Here is a 20,269-nt window from a genome sequence, read left to right on the forward strand (position 1 = left end):
GTGATTGTGAGTGAGGGAAATCCTCCAGGATTAGAACTGAGGAATTGCTATTTTAAAAACTTTAAAAGCCATTGTTTAACAGATTCTCTAAAGATTTCAGCAGTGGTTTGATGACATATCCCTTTCGTAAAAAAAGAGAAAAAACAAATACAGCTAGAGATTAGAGATATTTCTTAGTAGGTTATAATTGACCAAAGATTATAGATCAGCTTTTGTATAGAATTGATGAGAGTATGTCCAAGAACAAACTTGAAAATTCTTTTTTTTTTTTTTTTTAAAGATTTTTAAAAAAAATCGATTTGAGAGAAAGCACTCGGGAGGAGGAGGGTGGGTGGGACAGAGTGAAAGGGAGAAGCAGACTCCCTGCTGAGCAGGGAGTCCAGGATCATGACCTAAGCCCAAAGGCAGTTGTTTACCTGACTGAGCCACCGAGGCGCCCCCAAACTTGAAAATTCTTAAAGTAAGAAAGCTGCTTTGTCCATTCAATCTAATTATATAGAATTTCACTTAAAAATACACCTTATGTGGCACCTGGGTGGCTCAGGTTGTGATCCCGGAGTCCTGGAATCAATTCCCACATCAGGCTCCCTGCAGGAAACTGCTTCTCCTTTGCCTGTTTCTTCTTCTCTCAAGAATAAATAAATAAAATCTTTAAATATCTATGTATGTCTTATGATATAGATGCTTCTAGTTTAAACAGGCCATTTGACAAAAGAGTGTTACTTTGCAATAATATAAATTAGATGCATATTTGGATCTAATAAAGTTAAGATCGTATTTTCATCATGTTCTTTTTTTTTTTTTTTAAAGATTTTATTTATTTATTCATGGGAGAGACACACACAGAGAGAGAGAGAGAGAGAGGCAGAGACACAGGCAGAGGGAGAAGCAGCCTCCACGCAGAGAGCCTGATGTAGGACTCGATCCAGGGTCTCCAGGATCATGCCCTGGGTTGCAGGCGGCGCTAAACTGCTATGCCACCGGGGCTGCCCTCATCATGTTCTTTAAATGCATCATTTTTTCTCTTAAATATATAGTCTACCCTAAAATATTTAGTTTGGTAGGTTCAGTGTGTTCAAACTCTGAAAGTATGTTAAATCTAGGAATGGTGTGAAGAGTCCCATGACTAATAACCTGGGCGACTTTGCGTATTGGATTGTGATGACAAATGTTTTATTAAGTCTTTATATGTACTGGTGAGAGCATGAATGTTTATGGATCATTCTGAAAACCATATTTGTTCCTGAATTGTTTAAGATTTTCATTGAATATCTCATCCGATTTTTCCCCCCTTCCTATTTCATGTACAGGTCATGGCAAAACCCCAAAAGATGCAGCGTCAGTTCGCGCCACGCATCCGATACCAGCAGCCTGTGGGATTTATTATTTTGAAGTAAAAATTGTCAGTAAAGGAAGAGATGGGTAAGTGTAACTTTTGGTGGGACAATTTGCTGCTCTTGGATAATTTTTTTGTCTTGATTTATAATATTTATGATGTAATTGGAAAATGAGAATCTTGGATATTTTTGGTAACTGGTAAAGTAGGATCTGAATATTCTGCTGTTGGACATAGTTCTGCGTAAATACTAGTTGAAGCTAATACTTGAGTTGGTGAAATAAGCAAGTTTTTCTGGTTGGTTTGTCATTAAATTGGAGAAATGGAAGTAAACAACAGAGACAGTGACTCATTTCCCATGCCTTGTCTTACACTGCCTTTTTCTGAATTCTGCTGAGAATTTACATCTTCTCAGAGCCAGTTAACCAGGCCAAAAGGTGATTCATAGGTGTTTCATAGGGGTTGAGACTTAGAATTTTGGGTTTAGATCAGGGAAATATGTTTGTATGCTCTCAATTGGAGGTAGTTCCCAGGGATTAGGATGTGTTATGAAAGCCTCCAAATGAGAGCTCTGTGTAGATCCAGGAACCAACTTTTATAGCATTGCCTTTCATCTTGGGATTAGTGTGTAGTATGTGTGTGTACATCAGAATCACTTCTGGAGTTATTACAAATGTAGTAGTTGGGGCCTTACCCTAAAAGTTCCAAAATCATTGTTTTCAGAAGCAGAGCTTGGGCAGGATACATGTTCTGAGTAGGCTTTACAGGGCATTTTGGTGCATATCTCTGATGAAGAGCTAATTACCTAGAATCACTGGGTCTGTCCTATGGTATTTCCTGATAACTTCATTGTGGTATCAGAGGTCCTTCAAAACATCCATAGAGTCATTAGTCCAACTCCCAAGATAAACTTACTGGGTGAGTTGGCCCAGTTGAGTTAGTTATTAAGTTGACCTGCATTGAAGTGAATCATTTAACCTCTGTTAGTGGTGCTTCTATGTTTAACCAAAAAAAAAAACAAAAAAACAAAAAAAAAAAAACCAAAACAAAAATCAAACAAACAACCATATTTAATAATTATTCTGAATTTTTCCTTGGCAACAGTGTGGAAAGTAGAAAGTACGTATAGCCTTAGAAATTCACTGATAACTTTTTATTGAACTGCCTCAGTTTTCCCAAGGCAACCAAGCCTTTTTTTTTTTTTTTTTCAACCAAGCCTTTTTATTAGAAATTATACCACCAACCTCATTCGTGCTGGTGTTGCTCATGATGATTGTGGGATTCTCTGCTTTTCTACTCTACGTGTTCTGTCCTTGCGTGATCTTGACCTTATATGTTCATGGCTGCAAACACCCTGATGAATGTCAACTCTAAAGCTACATCTCTAGTTATTCCCTTGAGCTCTAGACCTATAAAACTAACCCGATGTTTCCATTTGAGTGCCCCACGGGGTATTTCAGTGTAGCTTGTTTAAGGTCTTTTTCTCAGCATCAGTTTGGTTAATGGTTTCACTGTTGCTAGAACCTTGAGAACTTCCTGTCTTGAACTTCCCCTCTCCATCTCCATGGCCTCTGCCTTGGGTTTGCTGATTTACCCCTAAATTATCTAGGTGGTAGGTTCAGAGGTCTCCCAGTTGCTCCCTGTTTCACTCTTAAACTTCAGTCTGCAACAGTTGTCAGTGTTCTTAACATAACTGAAATGCGTCTGTTCCCTTCTTGAGATCATTTGGTACCCCTCTTGCTTTGAGGCTACAGTCTAAAACCTACAGTCCTACTCCATTGTGACTTCTCAGTCTCATTTTATTGTTGTTTTTATTTAAAGATTTTATTTATTTATTCATGAGAGACACAGGGGGGCGGAGAGAGAGAGAGAGGCAGAGACACAGGCAGAGGGAGAAGCAGCCCCCAAGCAGGGAGCCTGATGCAAAACTGGATTCCAGGACTCCAGGATCACCTGAGCCACCCACGGATCCCCCCAGTCTCATGTTTTTGTTGCCAGCATCCCTCATTCGTTTTTTTTTTTTTTTCTTTCAGTTTTAAAATTAGGTGATTTTTACATACTGTAGATTTATAATTTTTGGTGTGCAGGTCTGCAAGTTTTGACAGATATGTATAGTCTTGTAACCACCACCACAGTTGATATACAGTTGGCCTCTGAATGATACAAGTTTGATCTGCACGGGTCTATGTGGACATGTTTTATAACTACAGGACAGCACTAGAAATACATTTTCTCCTCCTTATGATTTTCTTAATAACATCTCCTTTTCTCTAGCTTTATTGTAAGAACACAGCATATAATACATATAACGTACAAAATATGTATTAACTTTATGGTACTGGTGGGGCTTCCAGTCAACATTAGGCTATTAATAGTTAAGTTTTGGAGACAGCGAAAGTCATATGGGATCTTCAGCTTGTGTGGTGGCAGGGGTGGGAGGTGGGTGATCTGTGTCCCCGCACCACCCGTTGTTCAAAGATCAGTGATAAAACAGTTCCATCACCACCCCCCCCCACCCCCCACCCCCCGCCAAATTCCTTTATGCCCCTTGGTGGATGATTCTTTCCCGTCTCTTGGTGGCAACCATTGATTGGTCTTCTCTCTCTAGTTTTGCTGTTTCTAGAATGGCATATAAATGGAATCAGAGTGTGCAGTCTTCTAATTTTGGCATCTTTCACTTAGTGTAATACATTTGAGATTCATTCCTGTTGTCGGATATATTGGTAGATCAGTTCTTTTCATTGCTGATTGTATAGTTGAGCCAACCACAGTGTGCTTATCCACACTGCTCAATTGAAGGACATCTGGGTTGTTTCCAGTTTTTGGCAATTAGGAATATAGCCACTATAAACATTTATGTACAGGTTTTTGTGTAAACTTGAGTTTTCATTTCAGTTGGGTAAATATCTAGGAGTGGGATTGCTGGATCGTGTGTTAAGTGCATTTTTAACTTTTAAGAAACTGCCAAATTGTTTTGCAGAGCGACTGTACTAGTTTGCATTCCCACGAGCAGTGTATGAAAGTTCCTGTTGCTTTGCCTCCTTTTAGAAGTGCTTGGTATTATCAGGTTTTTTGGTTTAAAATTTTTAGCTCTCATAATAGGTATCTTAGTGGTTTCTTGTTATGGTTTTAATTTGCATTTCTCTAATGATAAATGGTGTTAAAGAGTCTTTAATTCTTATCTATCCTCCCTTTTTTAACAAACTCAACAATTCCTTTATTTTGATTCTTTGAAAAAGATTTATTTCTTTGAGAGAGAGAGTCCACAAGTGCAAGAGGTGGTGACAGCATGGGTGAGGGCTAGGGCGAAGCAGACTCCCCACTGAGCAGGGGAGCCCGACAGAGGGGCTCAATTCTAGGACCTTGAGATCATGACCTGAGCTGAAGGCAGACGCTTCACCAACAGAGCCACCCAGGCGCCCCTTTGTTTTGATTTTAAATTAATCATATGTCAACAGATGTGGAAGTGGTTAAGAAATGACTTACAGATATGCTTAAAAATACTGAATTGACAGCTAGATTGGATGGAGTGTTTCATAGGGCAGTTTTTGTTTTGTCATTTACTCCAGTTAAATTCAAGATCCTTACACATCCTCTCCTTCCTGTGCAGTGGAAGCTCTAACTTGGGCATCCAGTTAATCTCCATTTCCACCTGGATGCATGCTTAGGCTTGAAGAAATAAGCCCCAGAAAATAGAAAGGATGCTAAATAGAGTTGAATCAACATAAAATGACCCCAAAGAGAGAGGTGGGACAGACTTTTTAGGTTAGAACGTACTCCCAAGGATCTGCTTTTAATCAGAATTGGCTCTCTGTAAAAAAAAAAAAAAATGCATTGGGTAGATAGCAGTGTAGTCCCATAAGTACTGTTTGTACTTTTCCGACTGTACATGCTGGCTTGTATTTCTAGTTCTTTCTGCAGGCTCTTGCCTTCTCTCTTATATTCACATTCTCTTGTCTCTATCGTTTGCCCAGCTTAACTAATTACTCTTCAGCTCCAGTTTAAAGGTCCTTTTTTGATGGCCTTTCTCCTCCCCCAAATAGGATTATGCCTTTAATATACTTCCTTTACATTTTGGCCAGACTGTAATTGTATTATCTATATGTTTAAATTGTCTGCCTACTGGTGGAATAAACTCCAGGATCGAGGGTAAGGGACTATTTAATGTTCTGTAGTTCTGGTACGTAATTGATAGCTAGCATCCATATGAACGAATGGTTGAATAAGACTTAGGTCCTGTGTATTCTTGGAGAAAACTGTTGTATATCTGGGCAGATCTTATCTTGTACATTTTTTGAACAGAGTTCTGGGTCTAACCCCCTGCTTTTGGAAGGGAGGCACAATTCATTTATGAAAGAAGAGCAAGTCATATTGCTAATTTTGAGGAAGTAATGTCTTTCTGGACATGTATTTAATTGTGTTAAGAAAACTAAAAATTCCTTACTAAAATCCCAACATCTCTGTAAAGAATGGACCAGAAAGAGCAGCTGTTAGTCACTTTTCATTTGCAGTGATACGTGCTCATCTGAGATTTTATTATGCTCAATTTGAAATTTAAGTTTCTTTTAAACAGTGTGTTTATCCAGGATTAGAGCATGTAAATAAATGTTTAGGTCCAAGATCATGTTTTATGATAAGTTGGTCAGTGCAGCAAGTTTCCTTATGACATAGTGGGAGTTGAGTATGAATTACCTTTTAATTTATCTGTGATATGCATTATTTCTGGGTCTGCCTTGGGATATTAGGAATGTGATTATGATAATTGTTACTTATACCTTATGCCTAAGAAATAAGGCTGGAAGGAAGTTCCTTTTAGTGAGTGAAAGAAATATTTTTTGAGTTTTGGCTTGGATTTTCACTTATTTATTTTTAATGGTTTTATTTATATATTAATTTATGTGAGAGAGAGAGAGAGAGAGACAGAGACAGAGATAGTGACAGCAGGAGCTGAGAGGAGAGGGAGAAGCAGGCTCCTCGCTGAGCAAGGAGTCAGGATGCAGGGCTCCATCCCAGGACCCTGGCATCATGACCTGAGCCGAAGGCAGATGCTTAGCCAGCTGAGCCACCCAGGTGCCCCTTAGATTTTTGTTTAAACTAAACGTAATTTTGTATATGTTCAAGAAAATAAGCTTATTTATTGGGACACAATAGCCTAAGTTTTATAATTAATTAAAAAAATAATTTTCTAATGCATTTCATAACAAAAAGTTAAATCACCTATATCACCTTGTCTGTATAACTTTTTTTTAGGAGACATATTTAAAGGCTGTTTATTTTTGTGTTCTTGTTAATGATTGTTGACCACTGAGATGGATTTCTAAAAGCAGCCTGTGTCTCATGAATCTACTTTCAGTGCAGGATTTTTGTTCAAGTTTTAAATTATACATACTAACACAGTGAAGGTACAGTTAATTTTAAATGTGAGAGGTGATAAATTTTTTATTTGAATATTTTTAGAATTATAATTTATTATGAGTATGGTACTTTTAGCTTTTTGAGCAAAATATTGGTGCCACTGTGCCAGTGATTCAGGAGAAACTAGCAAGTAATCCAGTCTCTGTGTTCTGTCCCTGAATTCTTCTGATAATAAAGTGCAGTCCTTAGAGTGTTCCTTCTATGCTTGCTGACTTTCTGGATTATTTCTGGGGGAATGGAAGAGAAATAAAGGCCTGTCTTCACATTCAGTTTTAAAAGGCTTTAAAAGGTCTTCCCTTCTGGTTTCGATGGGTGATAAGCAGCAAATGGAAACTCAGTGAACAAGAGAATGGAAAAAGTGAACAAAGGTATCAAGTAAGCAATGTATTTATTGACTTAGCAAATATATACTGAACACATATGATGTGTCAGGCATTGTTGGCAGCTGAATATAAATATGAAATTATCTTTTTATTTTCAAATTATCTTGTTCATCTCCGTCTTATCCATAGCTCCTAGTAGAGGACCTGACACTTAGTAAAACCCAATGGCATGGACTGAACTATGTGTGGGTCCTTGCCCACAAGGAATGTCAGAGTCATTGGCGGGTACAGTGGGACAGGGCAAGGAGCAGACTTAAACAAGTACTCTAAATTAAGACATACTAACCAGGGGCACCTGGGTGGCTCAATGGTTGAGCGTCTGCCTTCGGCTCCAGTCTGATCCTGGGGTACTGGGATGGAGTTCCGCATCAGGCTCCCCTGCTTCTCCCTCTGTGTATGTCTCTGCCTCTCTCTGTGTCTGTTATGAATAGATAAATAAAATGTTTTTTAAAAAATAAGACATACTAATCCATTTAGGAGCAAGAGAGTAGGGCAGCCCCAGTGGTGCAGTGGTTTAGCGCCGCCTGCAGCCCAGAGTGTGATCCTGGAGACCTGGGATCGAGTCCCACATTAGGCTCCCTGCATGGAGCCTGCTTCTTCTCCCTCTGGCTGTGTATCTGCTTCTCTCTCTCTCTCTCTCTCATGAATAAATAAATAAAATCTTTTTAAAAAGGCGATTAATTCTTATTTAAAAAAAAAAAAAGGAGCAAGAGAGTAGATGGGACATCTGCAGGGATGGTGGTTAATTCTAGCTCAAGGAAGCATATTTATAAAGAAAGGTAGTAGTGGTAGGCCTAACAAAATGATTAAGAATTTGAGAAGCTCTTCTGGGGAAAAATATTCCAGACTGTGATAGTGGTGGAATTAGTCTCAGGGGAGCACTGGAACTATATGTTATCTTTGGCTGAGGTCTGTGGCCCAGGATTGTTGGAGACTTGAGGGATTATGGTGAAGAGTTTCCAGAGGCAAGATTGGAAATAGATTCTAGAGTATTCATGATAGTTCTGAGAAGGGAATACTCTATAGATAATAGCCTTCAGTCTTTATAGTAGGACAGTGATATGATACCTGTTTTAAAAAGGCAGTACTGGGATCCCTGGGTGGCTCAGCAGTTTAGCACCTATTTTTGGCCCAGGGCGCGATCCTGGAGTCCCAGGATCGAGTCCTGTGTCGGGCTCCCGGCATGGAGCCTGCTTCTCCCTCCTCCTGTGTCTTTGCCTCTCTCTCTCTCTCTCTCTCTCTCTCTCTGTCTATCATCAATCAATCAATCTTAAAAAAATAAAAAGGCAGTACTGAGCAGGGCGGGGGGGGGTGCAGGGCGTTGGACATGGTGTGTGATAGTAGCATGAAAGATGGCTAGAGATAGAGGGGTTGGGTTATGAGGCTGATGCCTAGGGATGGATGGATTGTGAGAGATTTTAAACAGCAGAGGAGGAGGTGGTGGTTTAATTTGTTGGATACCTATTATGTGCTAGGAACCTAAGATTTATAAGGATGGATTGGCCTAAGACAAGGTCCCTGCCCTCCAGAAGTTCTCAGGTAAGAAGGGACTTAAGCATGTCAATAAATTACAATTTATTAAGTGTAGGTTAAAATATTTATAGTAATAGACATATGAACAAACTAGAGGAGAAGTATGATGGAGGAAGTGACCAAGTGTACTGGAAGATCGTGCAGGAAGCCTCCAGAGAAAGCTTGTTGATAGTTATGAAGAAAGTTAAAGTTGAGTCTCTTGCTTCTTCCTGTCTTTTAGCCCTCATTGACCTTACTTAGACTTATTTCCTAGAGATCACCCAGAGATCATTTATGAACAGTTTCTATTTTTTATTTTTATTTATTTATATTTTTAAGATTTTATTTATTCATGAGAGACACAGGCTTCATGCAGGAAGCCTGATGTGGACTCGATCCCGGGTCTCCAGGATCAGGCCCCGGGCTGAAGGTGATGCTAAACCGCTGAGCCACCCGGGCTGAACAGGTTTTAAAGTTGAATATCTATTTTAGAAGCTGATTAGTTACTTTTGCCAAGTAATACAGTGAAGGACTTTGGGATTGGACAGATGGAGGTTCAGATGTTGGGTCTGCCACTTAATAATTCTATGGCTTTGTACTTTTGGTCAAACTCTGTTTCCTTATCTGTAAAATGGAAATAATAGTGCCAACCTCATAGGATGAGTAGGTGCATGCACATACTTGATGCTGCTGTTGCTGATGGAGAAAAACCAGCACAAAGTTTTGTGGGAAGATTCTGTGTAGACATGATCATGAAGGGGCTTCTCATACTGATGGGCATTGTCTTTTGTCTCTTAGGTACTGTTTTTAAGCAAGGGAATGCGATAGTGCTTGGATTTACATTTTACAGAGGTTAGTCTGATGGTGATACAGAAAATAAGAGGTCTGAGACTGACATCAAGAGGACCAGTTGGGCTATTATGATTTTAAATTGAGGGCTTAATCTGTGTGGTAGAGTTAGTGAGGAAGTTGACAGCTGCGATAGCTGTCTGGGACAGAAAAAAAATAAACCCACCTTAGTTGGGAGGTGGGAGTGGTGAGGGTGGCTGTTGAGAAAGAAGGAGTTAAGGATAACTTCCAGGTCTCTGGAGACTAAACAAAAAAAAAAAAAAAAAATACTGGAGGGAAGTGGAACTTTGAAGTTGCAGACGATGGGATCAATGTTTGAATTGCTGTGGGACATCCAGATAATTAATAGTAAAGCTATGGGTTTTTATGGATAGAGAGCGGAGCTATAGGTGGATTTTGGAGTCATCAGAATGTAAGTTGTTAAAGCCATAGGGATCGATGTGATCAGTCACCCAAGTATGTAGTATAAAAAAGACCTAGCACAGACACTTGAAACGCTGTATTTATTGGATATATAGGAGGGAACTAGCTAAAGATTCTGAGAAGAAATGATCAGAGAAAAGAGGAAGACTTACTGTACGAGAAGTCACGAAAGTCAATAAACAGGACTGAAGTGCCCACCAGTTTCTCACTATGTACTGTTAATCCTTGTTACAGTAATTGCCTTAAAGTTGGGATGGAAGCAGGTGAGCAGGTGTAGTATGTCAGATACAGAGGTGAAGAATGGAAACAGTGGAGCCAGTGGGCTGCATAACTTGTGTTGCTATTGTGGGAAACAGTTCTCTATCCATTCAGCAAAATAATACACTGCTAATTGAAAAATTCAAAAGGGTAGAGAAAAATATGAGGAAGAAAATTATAATCTTGTATAATTGCTATTAAAAATTCAACTTGTTTCCTTCCAGGTTTTGTAGATATGCTTTTTTATATTTAAACATAATTATTCTGGGGATCCCTGGGTGGCGCAGCGGTTTGGCGCCTGCCTTTGGCCCAGGGCGCGATCCTGGAGACCCAGGATCGAGTCCCACGTCGGGCTCCCGGTGCATGGAGCCTGCTTCTCCCTCTGCCTGTGTCTCTGCCTCTCTCTCTCACTGTGTGCCTATCATAAATAAAAAAAAACAAAAAACAAAAACAAAAACATAATTATTCTGTATTTTACAGATATTTACATTGTTTTATTTTTTATTTACTGTATGTATCATTGCATATTTCTTACATTTCTTATAAGCATTTTCCTGTAGGATTAAAAGCCCCGAACATCTTTTTTCTTTTTCCTTTACTTTTTGGCTGCAACATAATTTGTTTTACCCATATTAAGGCACATCCATAACTATTCTGTTGTTATTTAAGTAAACTCCTTTCACTATTATAATTTTTATGCACGAAATCTATTTCTGTTTCCTTGGAAATATTTCTTGAAGTAGAATTATCCGATCAAAGGAAAAGATACGCATATTTTTAAGACTTGTGATGCAGTGGCCAAATGACTCTCCAGAAAGATGACTCCAACTTCCTTTTGGGTGGGAGAAACTTGGTTTTATGAATCAGTTGAGGAGGAGTCACTGTGAGTCCGAAGAAGGATTGAGGAGGTGAATTCCTTTGCTTGGGGGGTGGTGGGGTGGATTTTAAATAATTTAGGAATATAGGATGGAGTATGGAATTGAATGGAACAGAAGTATCTCTGCTTCAGGAAACCTTTCATAACAACCTTTCTTCTTCCCAGCTAGGTTAGGCTCCTGTCACCTCTTCTTATGGCCCCTTGTACTGCTTCTTCAAGCCTTCTGCAGGTTCATAATTGTTTATTTAAATTAAGATCCGTCTTCCATGTGAGAGTGAGAGTGTTAGCTCCACGAGAGCACAGATTTCTGTCTTTTTCACAGCTTCATCTGTGTTGTCCCTCCATATAGATAAAAATATTGATCAGAAAAGTAAAAGTATTGAGGAACCACGAGATTTAGAACGAGGAATTTGTTGTGACAGCAGTTTACATATGTAACAACATTTTTCTCAACGTACTTGGCTGATTAGGGAGGAAGGTTGAATTGTATGATTGATACAGGATGGGAAATGATAGGTAAATCGGAAGAACAGTTGTACATTGAGGTTACTGGCAGAATATTGAAATGGCCAGTTTTAGTTTAGGCTGGATAATGAAGAAATCCGTAAGGAGCTGGTAAACTCAGGCAATATGGAGAGATGTATATATTGCTGTGTTAAGTGAGGTTGAAGAGGAGATGTGATAAGATTCTTGAGCTGGAATTGCTGGGGATGCCGGTTTGGATGTAGTAGTGAAAGACAACTTACACGAAGAGAAGCAGAAGGCATTTTTGGTCTGTTTCGTTCCCTAGCGTGGTAGTCCCAGTGTGTATGTAGAACGATACTGGCAAAAATCGGTGCTGGAGGAATATGTGGACTGAGTGGAGGCATACCCCCAGCTCCGGGCCTTGTACAGAGCACGTGTTAGGTGTTACTTCTTTTACCTGCCTTTAGAGCTGACCGAAGGTGATGGGAGCTATTTGTAGTGCTGAGGAAAGTGTTAGTTAACCAAGTCCCCGGTAAGTGTGGGAAGAGTGACCTAGGGGACAGTACCACCATCATGTTTCTCAAATTATTCTTGAGTCGGTTATCTTTTTTCAGTGCACTAATCTCAAATCATCCTAACCCCACCCCTCACTCCCATCGGTTTTTTTATACCCAGCAAGTGCATATGGATTTTTTTCAAGAACTCTTTTTGTAGTTATGAGGTAATGCATTTTTAATGCAAAAGGAGAAGTCAAATCCTGTGAAGCAGAAAAAAGCATAACTATTTTAAAAAGAATCTGCAGTCCTACACCCATATATACTAAACACAATTGACATTTTGTGGTGTATTCTCCACTTTTTTTTTTTTTCTCTATTCAAACAAATTTTAGCTTTACTCTGAGGGAAAAAAAATCGACTTAAGATATATTTGAATAATAAAATATATTATTCTCACGTGTGCCACTACCTATAGTTTTACCTTAGGATGAATTTAATGAAAAATCAGAGGGAAAAATCTCATTTTAATAATGTCTTGAAAATACCCATCATCTTTCAATATAACTAAAAGGCCATATAGCTTTGTCATAATGAATATATTACTTGAAGTCGAGTTTTACTTTTTCAGAACCAGAAAACCAGTTTGCAACCAGTCTATTTGTGTTTATCTCAGATATGTGGAGTGCTTGTTGCTTCCTGACTGCTGGAATCATTTAGGTGAAAGCAAAGCAAGCATTTCAGAATATGGAGAAATGGTCAGTTGGTCCTAGACCTTTTGACTTTGTCGGTGATCTGGCAGTTTGGATAGGTTTCTCAGGAGGAACGGTTGAAAACATGTTTAAAATGATTACAGAGTGGTAATTGTTCTTGGATGGAACACAGGCTGATTAAAAGTTGAGCTTCATCCTACTGTATCTCTGTTTGTAATTTAACAGTACAGATCGCCTTTTTTTTTTTTTTTTTTTTTTTTGAGAGTTATTGAGAGAGATAGAGGGTAGGGTAGAGGGATGGGGAGAGAAAGAGAGAGAGAGAGAGAGATATGGATCCTCAAGTGGACTCCCTGCTGAGTGCGGAACCCCATGCAGAGCTGAATCCCAGGACTCTGAGATCATGATCTGAGCTGAAATCCAGTTGGCAGCTCAACCAGCTGAGCCACCCAGGCCCCCCCGACAGTACAGATTCTAAGCAGTTTTCCTCCCCAACTTCCCAGACATACAGAAGAGTTAATGCAGTGATCACTCACTCACCACTTAGATTTTTTTTTTTTTAAGGTTTTATTTATTAATTCATGAGAGAGAGAGGCAGACACACAGGCAGAGGGGGAAGCAGGCTCCATGCGGGGAGCCCCATGTGGGACTCGATCTGGGACTCCAGAATCAGGCCCTGGGCCGAAGGCAGGCGCTAAACCGCTGAACCACCCAGGGATCCCCACCGCTTAGATTTTAGAGTTAAAATTTTGCTGTATTTGCTTTACCACAGATATGTCCATCTGTCAATCCATGTTATTTTTAAATGCATTTCAAAGTAAAGTGCAGTTTTCTTTTTTTTTTTTAATTTTTATTTATTTATGATAGTCACCCAGAGAGAGAGAGAGAGAGAGAGAGAGAGAGGCAGAGACACAGGCAGAGGGAGAAGCAGGCTCCATGCACCGGGAGCCCGACGTGGGATTCGATCCCGGGTCTCCAGGATCGCGCCCTGGGCCAAAGGCAGGTGCCAAACCACTGCGCCACCCAGGGATCCCTAGAGTGCAGTTTTCAAGTAGTTTTACTTGAATTCTCTAATTTTACACTAGTATCTCTTTCTTAATCTGAAAATCTTTGTTTCTAATGTTATTGACATAATTTTTTATTTGTTTTGTACTGGAACATAACTATATATTTCTAAATTAAAATACCAATATTATTATTAAAAAGAATATTGGTTGCTATATGATTTCTATTTGTGTGTGTTCAGTTTTTTTTTTTTTTTTTAGATTCTACATATAAATGATATCTGTCTTTGGCTTATTTCACTTAGTGTAATGCCTTCTAGATTCATCCATGGTCACAGATAATTTCTACCACTCAGTAGGTTGCCTTCTTGTTTTGGTGGTGGTGGTTATTTTTTTGTTTTCTTTTTAATTATGGTGGAGTAATATTCATTGTGTGTATCCATTTTGTGTTTGTATCACATTTTCTTTATCCATTCATCTGTTAATGGACATTTAGTTGCTCCCATATCTTGGTCTTTGTAAAAATGCTGCAGTTAACATATAGATGATGCATCTTTTCAAATTAGTGTTTTTGTTTTCTTTGGTAAATACCTGTAATGGGATTATTGGATCATCTGGTATTTATCTTTTCGGGTTTTTTTTTTTTTTTGAGGAACCTCCATACTGTTTTCCATAGCGACTGCATCAGTTTGCATTCTCACCGACAGTGCAGAGGGTTCCCTTTCCTCTGCATCCTCTCCAGTACCTGTTATTTCTTGTCTCTTTCATTTCAGCCATTTGGATAGGTGTAAAATAATCTCATTGTGGTTTGGGTTTTCATTTCCCTGGGGATTAGTAATGTTGAGCATCTTTTCATGTTTCCATTGGCTGTCTATATATGCCCTATTTGGAAAAATGTCTATTCATCTCCTCTGCTCAATTTTGATTGGGTTATTATTTTGCCCCCCTCTACTGAGTTGTGTAAGTTTTATATATATATATATATATATATGTAGAATATTTATATATATATATGTAGAATATTTATATATTTATATTTATTATATATTTATTTTGAATATCATATTATTTATATATTTATATTTTATTTTGAATGTTATATATTTATTATATATTTATTTTGAATATTATGTATTCAAAATGTTTATATAAACTTATTTATATATTATATATTTATATTTATTTTGAATATTATTTATATATTTATAAATATATTTATATATTTATTTTGAATATTATATATTTATTTTGAATATTAACCCCTTATTGGATACATCATTTGCAGATAATTTCTACCATTCAGTAGGTTGCCCTTTTCTTTTGTTGGTGGGTTTTATTTTTTTTTTTAATACTATGCAAAACCTTTTTCTTTAGTGTCCCAGTAATTTTGCTTTTATTTGTCTTGTCTGAGGAGACCTGTCTAGAAAAATGTTACTAAGGATAATGTCGCAGATTCCTGCCTATGTTTTCTTCTAGGAATTTTATGGTTTCAGGTCTTGTATTTAAGTCTTCAATCTATTTGGAGTTTATTTTTGTGTATGGTGTGAAGAAGTGGTCCACTTTCAGTGTTTTGCACATAGCTGACCAGTTTCCCCAGCACCATTTATTGAACACATGATCTTTTCCCCATTGCATATTCTTGCCTCCTTTGTCATAGAGGAATTATCCTTAGAAATGTAGGTTTAGGGGCTCCTGGGTGGCTCAGTTGGTTAAGCATCTGTCTTCGGCTCAGATAATGATCTCAGGGTCCTGGGATCAAGACCCATATCAGGCTCCCAACTCAGCTGGGAGTCTGCTACTCCCTCTGCCCCTCCCCCTGCTCATGCTGTCTCTCTGTCTCAAATAAATAAATAAGATCTTTTAAAAGAAAAAGTGTGGGTTTATTTCTGAACCTTTTATTCTGTTTCTTTGGTCTGTGTGTGTATCTTTGTGCCACCATATTGTTTTGAATAGCTTTTTTTGTAGTATATCTTGTAACCTGGGATTATGATGCCTCCAGTTTTGTTCTTCTTTCTCAAGATTGCTTTGAGAACTATTCAGGGTCTTTTGTGGTTCCATACAAATGTTAGTATAGTTCTACTTAGGTGAAAAATGCTGTTGGTGTTTTGATATGGATTACATTGGATCTATAGATTGCTTTGGGTAATATGGACATTTTAACAATATTGTTCCAATCCATGAGCATGAGATAGCTTTTCGTTTGTGCCATCTTTAATTTCTTTCATCAGTGTTTTATAGTTTTATAGTTTCACTTCCTTAGTTAAGTTTATTTCTAGATATTTTATTTTTTGATGCAGTTGCAAGTGGAATTGTTTTCTTCTCTGTTACTTGGTTATTAGTTTAGAAACACAACCAGTTTTTGTGTGTTAGTTTTGTATACTACAAATTTACTGAACTCATTTATTACTTCTAATAGTTCTTGGTGGAATTTGTAGGGTTTTCTGTGTGTAGTGTTACATCATCTGCAAATAGTGACAGTATAACTTCTTTCTTACCCATATGGATGCCTTTTATTTTTTTTCTTGTCTCATTGCTTTGACTGAGACTTCTGAGACTATGTTAACTAAACGTAGCCAGGTCTCATCTTATCCTGATCTTAGAGGAAAAGTTCTCAGTTTTCACCTACTGAATATGATGTGAGTTGTGAGTTTTTTCATATATGGTCTTTATATGTTGAGGTATGTCCCCTCTAAACTCACTTTGTTGAGAGTTTTGATCATTAGTGGATGTTGAGTGGGGTTGCTTGGGTGGCTCAGGGGTTGAGCATCTATCTACCTTTGGCTCAGGACATGATCCCAGAGTCCCAGGATCGAGTCCCGCATCAGGCTCCCTGCATAGAGCCTGCTTCTCCCTCTGCCTGTGTCTCTGCCTCTCTTTCTCTATGTCTTTCACGAATATATAAATAAAACCTTTTTAAAAAAATGGTTGTTGAGTTATAGGTGCCTTTTCTGCTTCTGTTGAGATGGTCATATGATTTGTATCCTTTCTCTTGCTAATGTGGTATATCGTGTTGATTGATTTGTATATATTGAACCATCTTTGTTGGCTCCTTGGAGTAAATTCCACTTGATCATGGTGAATGATCCTTTAATGTATTGTTGAATGTGATTTGCTATTATTTTGTTGAGGACATTCGCATCTTTGTTCATCAAGGGTATTGGCCTGTAGTTCTCTTTTTTTGTAGTGTCTTTGTCTGGTTTTGGTCATGTTACTGCTGGCCTTGTAGAATGTGTTTGGAAGCTTTCCTTTTCTATTTTTTGGAATAGTTGGAAGAAAATAGGCATTAGCTCTTTAAATTTATTTTTTTAAGATTTATTTATTTATTCATGAGAGACTCACAGAGAGAAAGAGAGAGGGACAGAGACATGGGCAGAAGGAGAAGCAAGCTCTTTGTAGGAGCCTGATGTGGGACTTGATCCCAGATCCCAGGACCGCGACCTGAGCCGAAGGCAGCTGCCCAATTGCTGAGTCACCGAGGCGTCCCTCTTAAATGTTTTGTAGAATTGACTGTAAATCCGTCTGGTCTTGGACTTTTGTTTGTTGAGGGTTTTTTGATTACTGATTCAATTTTGTTCCCAATAATAAGTCTGTTCAGAGTTTCTGTTTCTTCCTGATTCAATTTTGGAAGATTATTTCTAAGAATTTATCCATATAAATATATATGTGTATATACATATATATATTTTTTAATCCATATAAATAAGTAAATAAATAAATATATATTTTTTATTTTTTTGCAGTATTTTTTTAAAGATGTTATTTACTGGGCAACCCCAGTGGCTCAGCGGTTTAGTGCCACCCTCAGCCCGGGGCATGATCCTGGAGACCCAGGATCGAGTCCCGCACTGGGCTCCCTGCATGGAGCCTGCTTGCCTGCTTCTCCCTCTGCCTGTGCCCCCCCCCCCCTTCTCTCATGATTAAATAAGTAAAATCTTTAAAAAAAAAAAAAAAAAAAAGTTCTTTCCTGGGAAGGCAGACACTCAACCGCTGAGCCACCCAGGAGTCTCTAGGTTGTTTATTTGAGATTCTTTTGGTTTAAGGTACAAAATTTCCCTACAGATTTCCCTCTTTGAATTGGTTATGCTGTGTCCCAGAGATTTTGGTCTTTTGTGTTTCCATTTTCATTTCATGTGTCTCCGTGTATTTTTTAATTTTTTAATTGACTCATTGGTTGTTTAGTAGCATGTTGTTTTAGCCTCCATGTGTTTCTGTATTTTCCAGTGTTTTTCTTATAATTGATTTCTAGTTTTATACTGCTGTGATCAGAAAAGGTGCATGGTATGATTTCATGTTCTTAAATTTATTGAGACTGTTTTGTGGCCTACTGTATGATCTATACTGGAGAATGTTTCACGTGCACCTGAAAAGAATGTGTATTCTGTTGTTTTTAGATGGAATGTTTTGTATATATCTAAGTCCATCAGGTCAATGTGTCATTTACAATGATTTTCTATCTGGATGATCTATCTATTAGTGTGAGTGAGGTGTTAAAATCCCCTACTATTTTATTACTGTCCATTTTTCCCTTTATATCTGTTAATATTTTCTTTATGTATTTAGGTGTTCCAGTGTTGTTCATAGATATTTACAACTGTTATTTCCTCTTTTTGGGTTGGTACCTTTATTATGTAGTACATTTTTGTCTCTTGGCAGTCTTTGTTTTAAAGTCAATTTTGGGGCACCCCGGGTGGCTCAGCGGTTTAGCGCCACCTTCGGCCCACGGTGTGATCCTGGAGACCCGGGATCAAGTCCCACGTCGGGCTTCCTACGTGGAGCCTGCTTCTCCCTCTGCCTGTGTCTCCCTCCCCCCCACCCCCGTGTGTCTCATGAATAAATAAAAAAAAATTAAAGTCAATTTTGTCTGATAGAAGTATTGCTACCCCAGCTTTTCTGTGTATAACTTTTGACTCCTCAGAAACTTAACTGTTAACAGCCTACTGTTGACCAGATTTGTTACTGATAACATAAATGGTTGATAAACATATTTTATATCTGTTATATATTCATACAATAAAGCAAGCTAGAGTAAAGGAAATGTGATTAAGGAAGAAAAAAAATACACTTACAGTACTGTAATATAAAAAAATACGTGTAAGTTGGACCCATGCAGTTCAAACCATGTTGTTCAGGGTCCACTATATAACCAAATGTGCTTTAGAAAATTCTGAACAGATATCACACATAAATGGTGACAGTAGCTGCTTCTAGATTGGGGAAGTGGTTAGCTGGAGATAGGAGTGAAAGGAAACTTGAAACATTTTTGTGACTTGAATTTTTTTTTTTTTTTTTTTACGATGTCTATTTTCATTGCTCTCTGTAGAGGAAAGGTTAGTGTAGTTTTACATTTCGAAAGTTGCTTTTATACTAAAACCTATAGGCCCTTTCTTTTAAGATAATCTCTTTTGTGAGCAATAATGAAATCCCCTAGTAACCTCTTCTTCAGGTCCCCTCTCTTCCCTAGTATCTTTTGGGGGCGGGGGGGAGCTATTTAAAATTTTGTTATTGATACGTGCAGTAAAATCCACTTTTTGGGAGGAGGCTATATAGTTTTGTGAATTTTGACAAATGCTTAGATTCATGTAACAACCACTGCAGTTAAGAAACAAACCTTTTTTTTTTTTTTTTTAATATTTATTTATTTGAGAGTGAGCAAGTATGCGAGAGAGACCCTAAGCAGGAGTAAGGGCAGAAGGAGAGGAAGAAGCGGATTCCCCACTGATCAAGAAGCCTGATAATAATCTGGGGCTCAATCCCAGGACCCTGATACCACGACCTGAGCCAGTGGCAGATCCAGGTTCCCCAAGAAACAGAACTATGGCTTCATCTCTCCAAATTCCCTCTGATCACCTACCCCAAATCCTCTTCCTACCCCAAAGTCCTGGCAACCACCGATCCTGTTTTCTATTTCTGTAATTTTTTTTTTTTATTTGAAACCAGAATGCCATATAACTCTTTGAGTAAGGCTTTCTTCTCAGCACGACGCACTTGAGATTCATGTGGGTAGTCCAGCGTATCAGTAGTTCATTCCTTTTTTTGGCAAACTCTCCCCCATTTTGTTATATTATTATATCTACATGTTATAAAAAGCACATAGTATTTACATACACATATATATTTACAGCTCTGTTATGTCATCATTTAATGTTAGTTACAAATGCAATATGTTTAATGACTCTGTACCAGACCTTATACTAAAACTTGTCTTAGGGTTTTTTTGTCATTCTTTATTTTTTTTATTTTTTGGTCTTTTTTTGTCATTGAAGATAATTCTTTAGTAGAGAACTGAGGAAGGGCTCTTGGAAACATATTATTTAGTCCTTTCTGGTTCATAACTATGACCATTACACCCGTTTTATTTGAAGGTTTGATTGGATATAAAATCCCTGGTGTGTATTTTCTTGAGCTTCATTGACTCGAGTGTGAAATATCATTGTCAAAGTCTTATGCCATCTTTTTTTCCTTCTAAGAAAATTGGTCTTAGCATCGTTGGGTGGCTCAGTCAGTTAAGTATTTGACACTTGCTCTCAGCTCAGATTTTCATCT

At 38.1% G+C, this 20,269-nt stretch overlaps 1 protein-coding gene across 1 annotated transcript in view; it reads left to right on the forward strand.

The window, feature by feature from the left end:
* Nucleotides 1-20,269, forward strand: part of RANBP9 (RAN binding protein 9) — a 93,174-nt gene that overhangs the window by 12,381 nt on the left and 60,524 nt on the right. Inside the window, exon 2 of the mRNA XM_072813607.1 lies at nucleotides 1,311-1,422. Coding sequence (XP_072669708.1) covers nucleotides 1,311-1,422 — 112 coding nt within the window. The remainder of the gene's footprint in view (nucleotides 1-1,310; nucleotides 1,423-20,269) is intronic.

This window comes from Canis lupus, chromosome 37 (assembly GCF_048164855.1).
Source record: "Canis lupus baileyi chromosome 37, mCanLup2.hap1, whole genome shotgun sequence".
Classification (NCBI taxonomy): domain Eukaryota; kingdom Metazoa; phylum Chordata; class Mammalia; order Carnivora; family Canidae; genus Canis; species Canis lupus.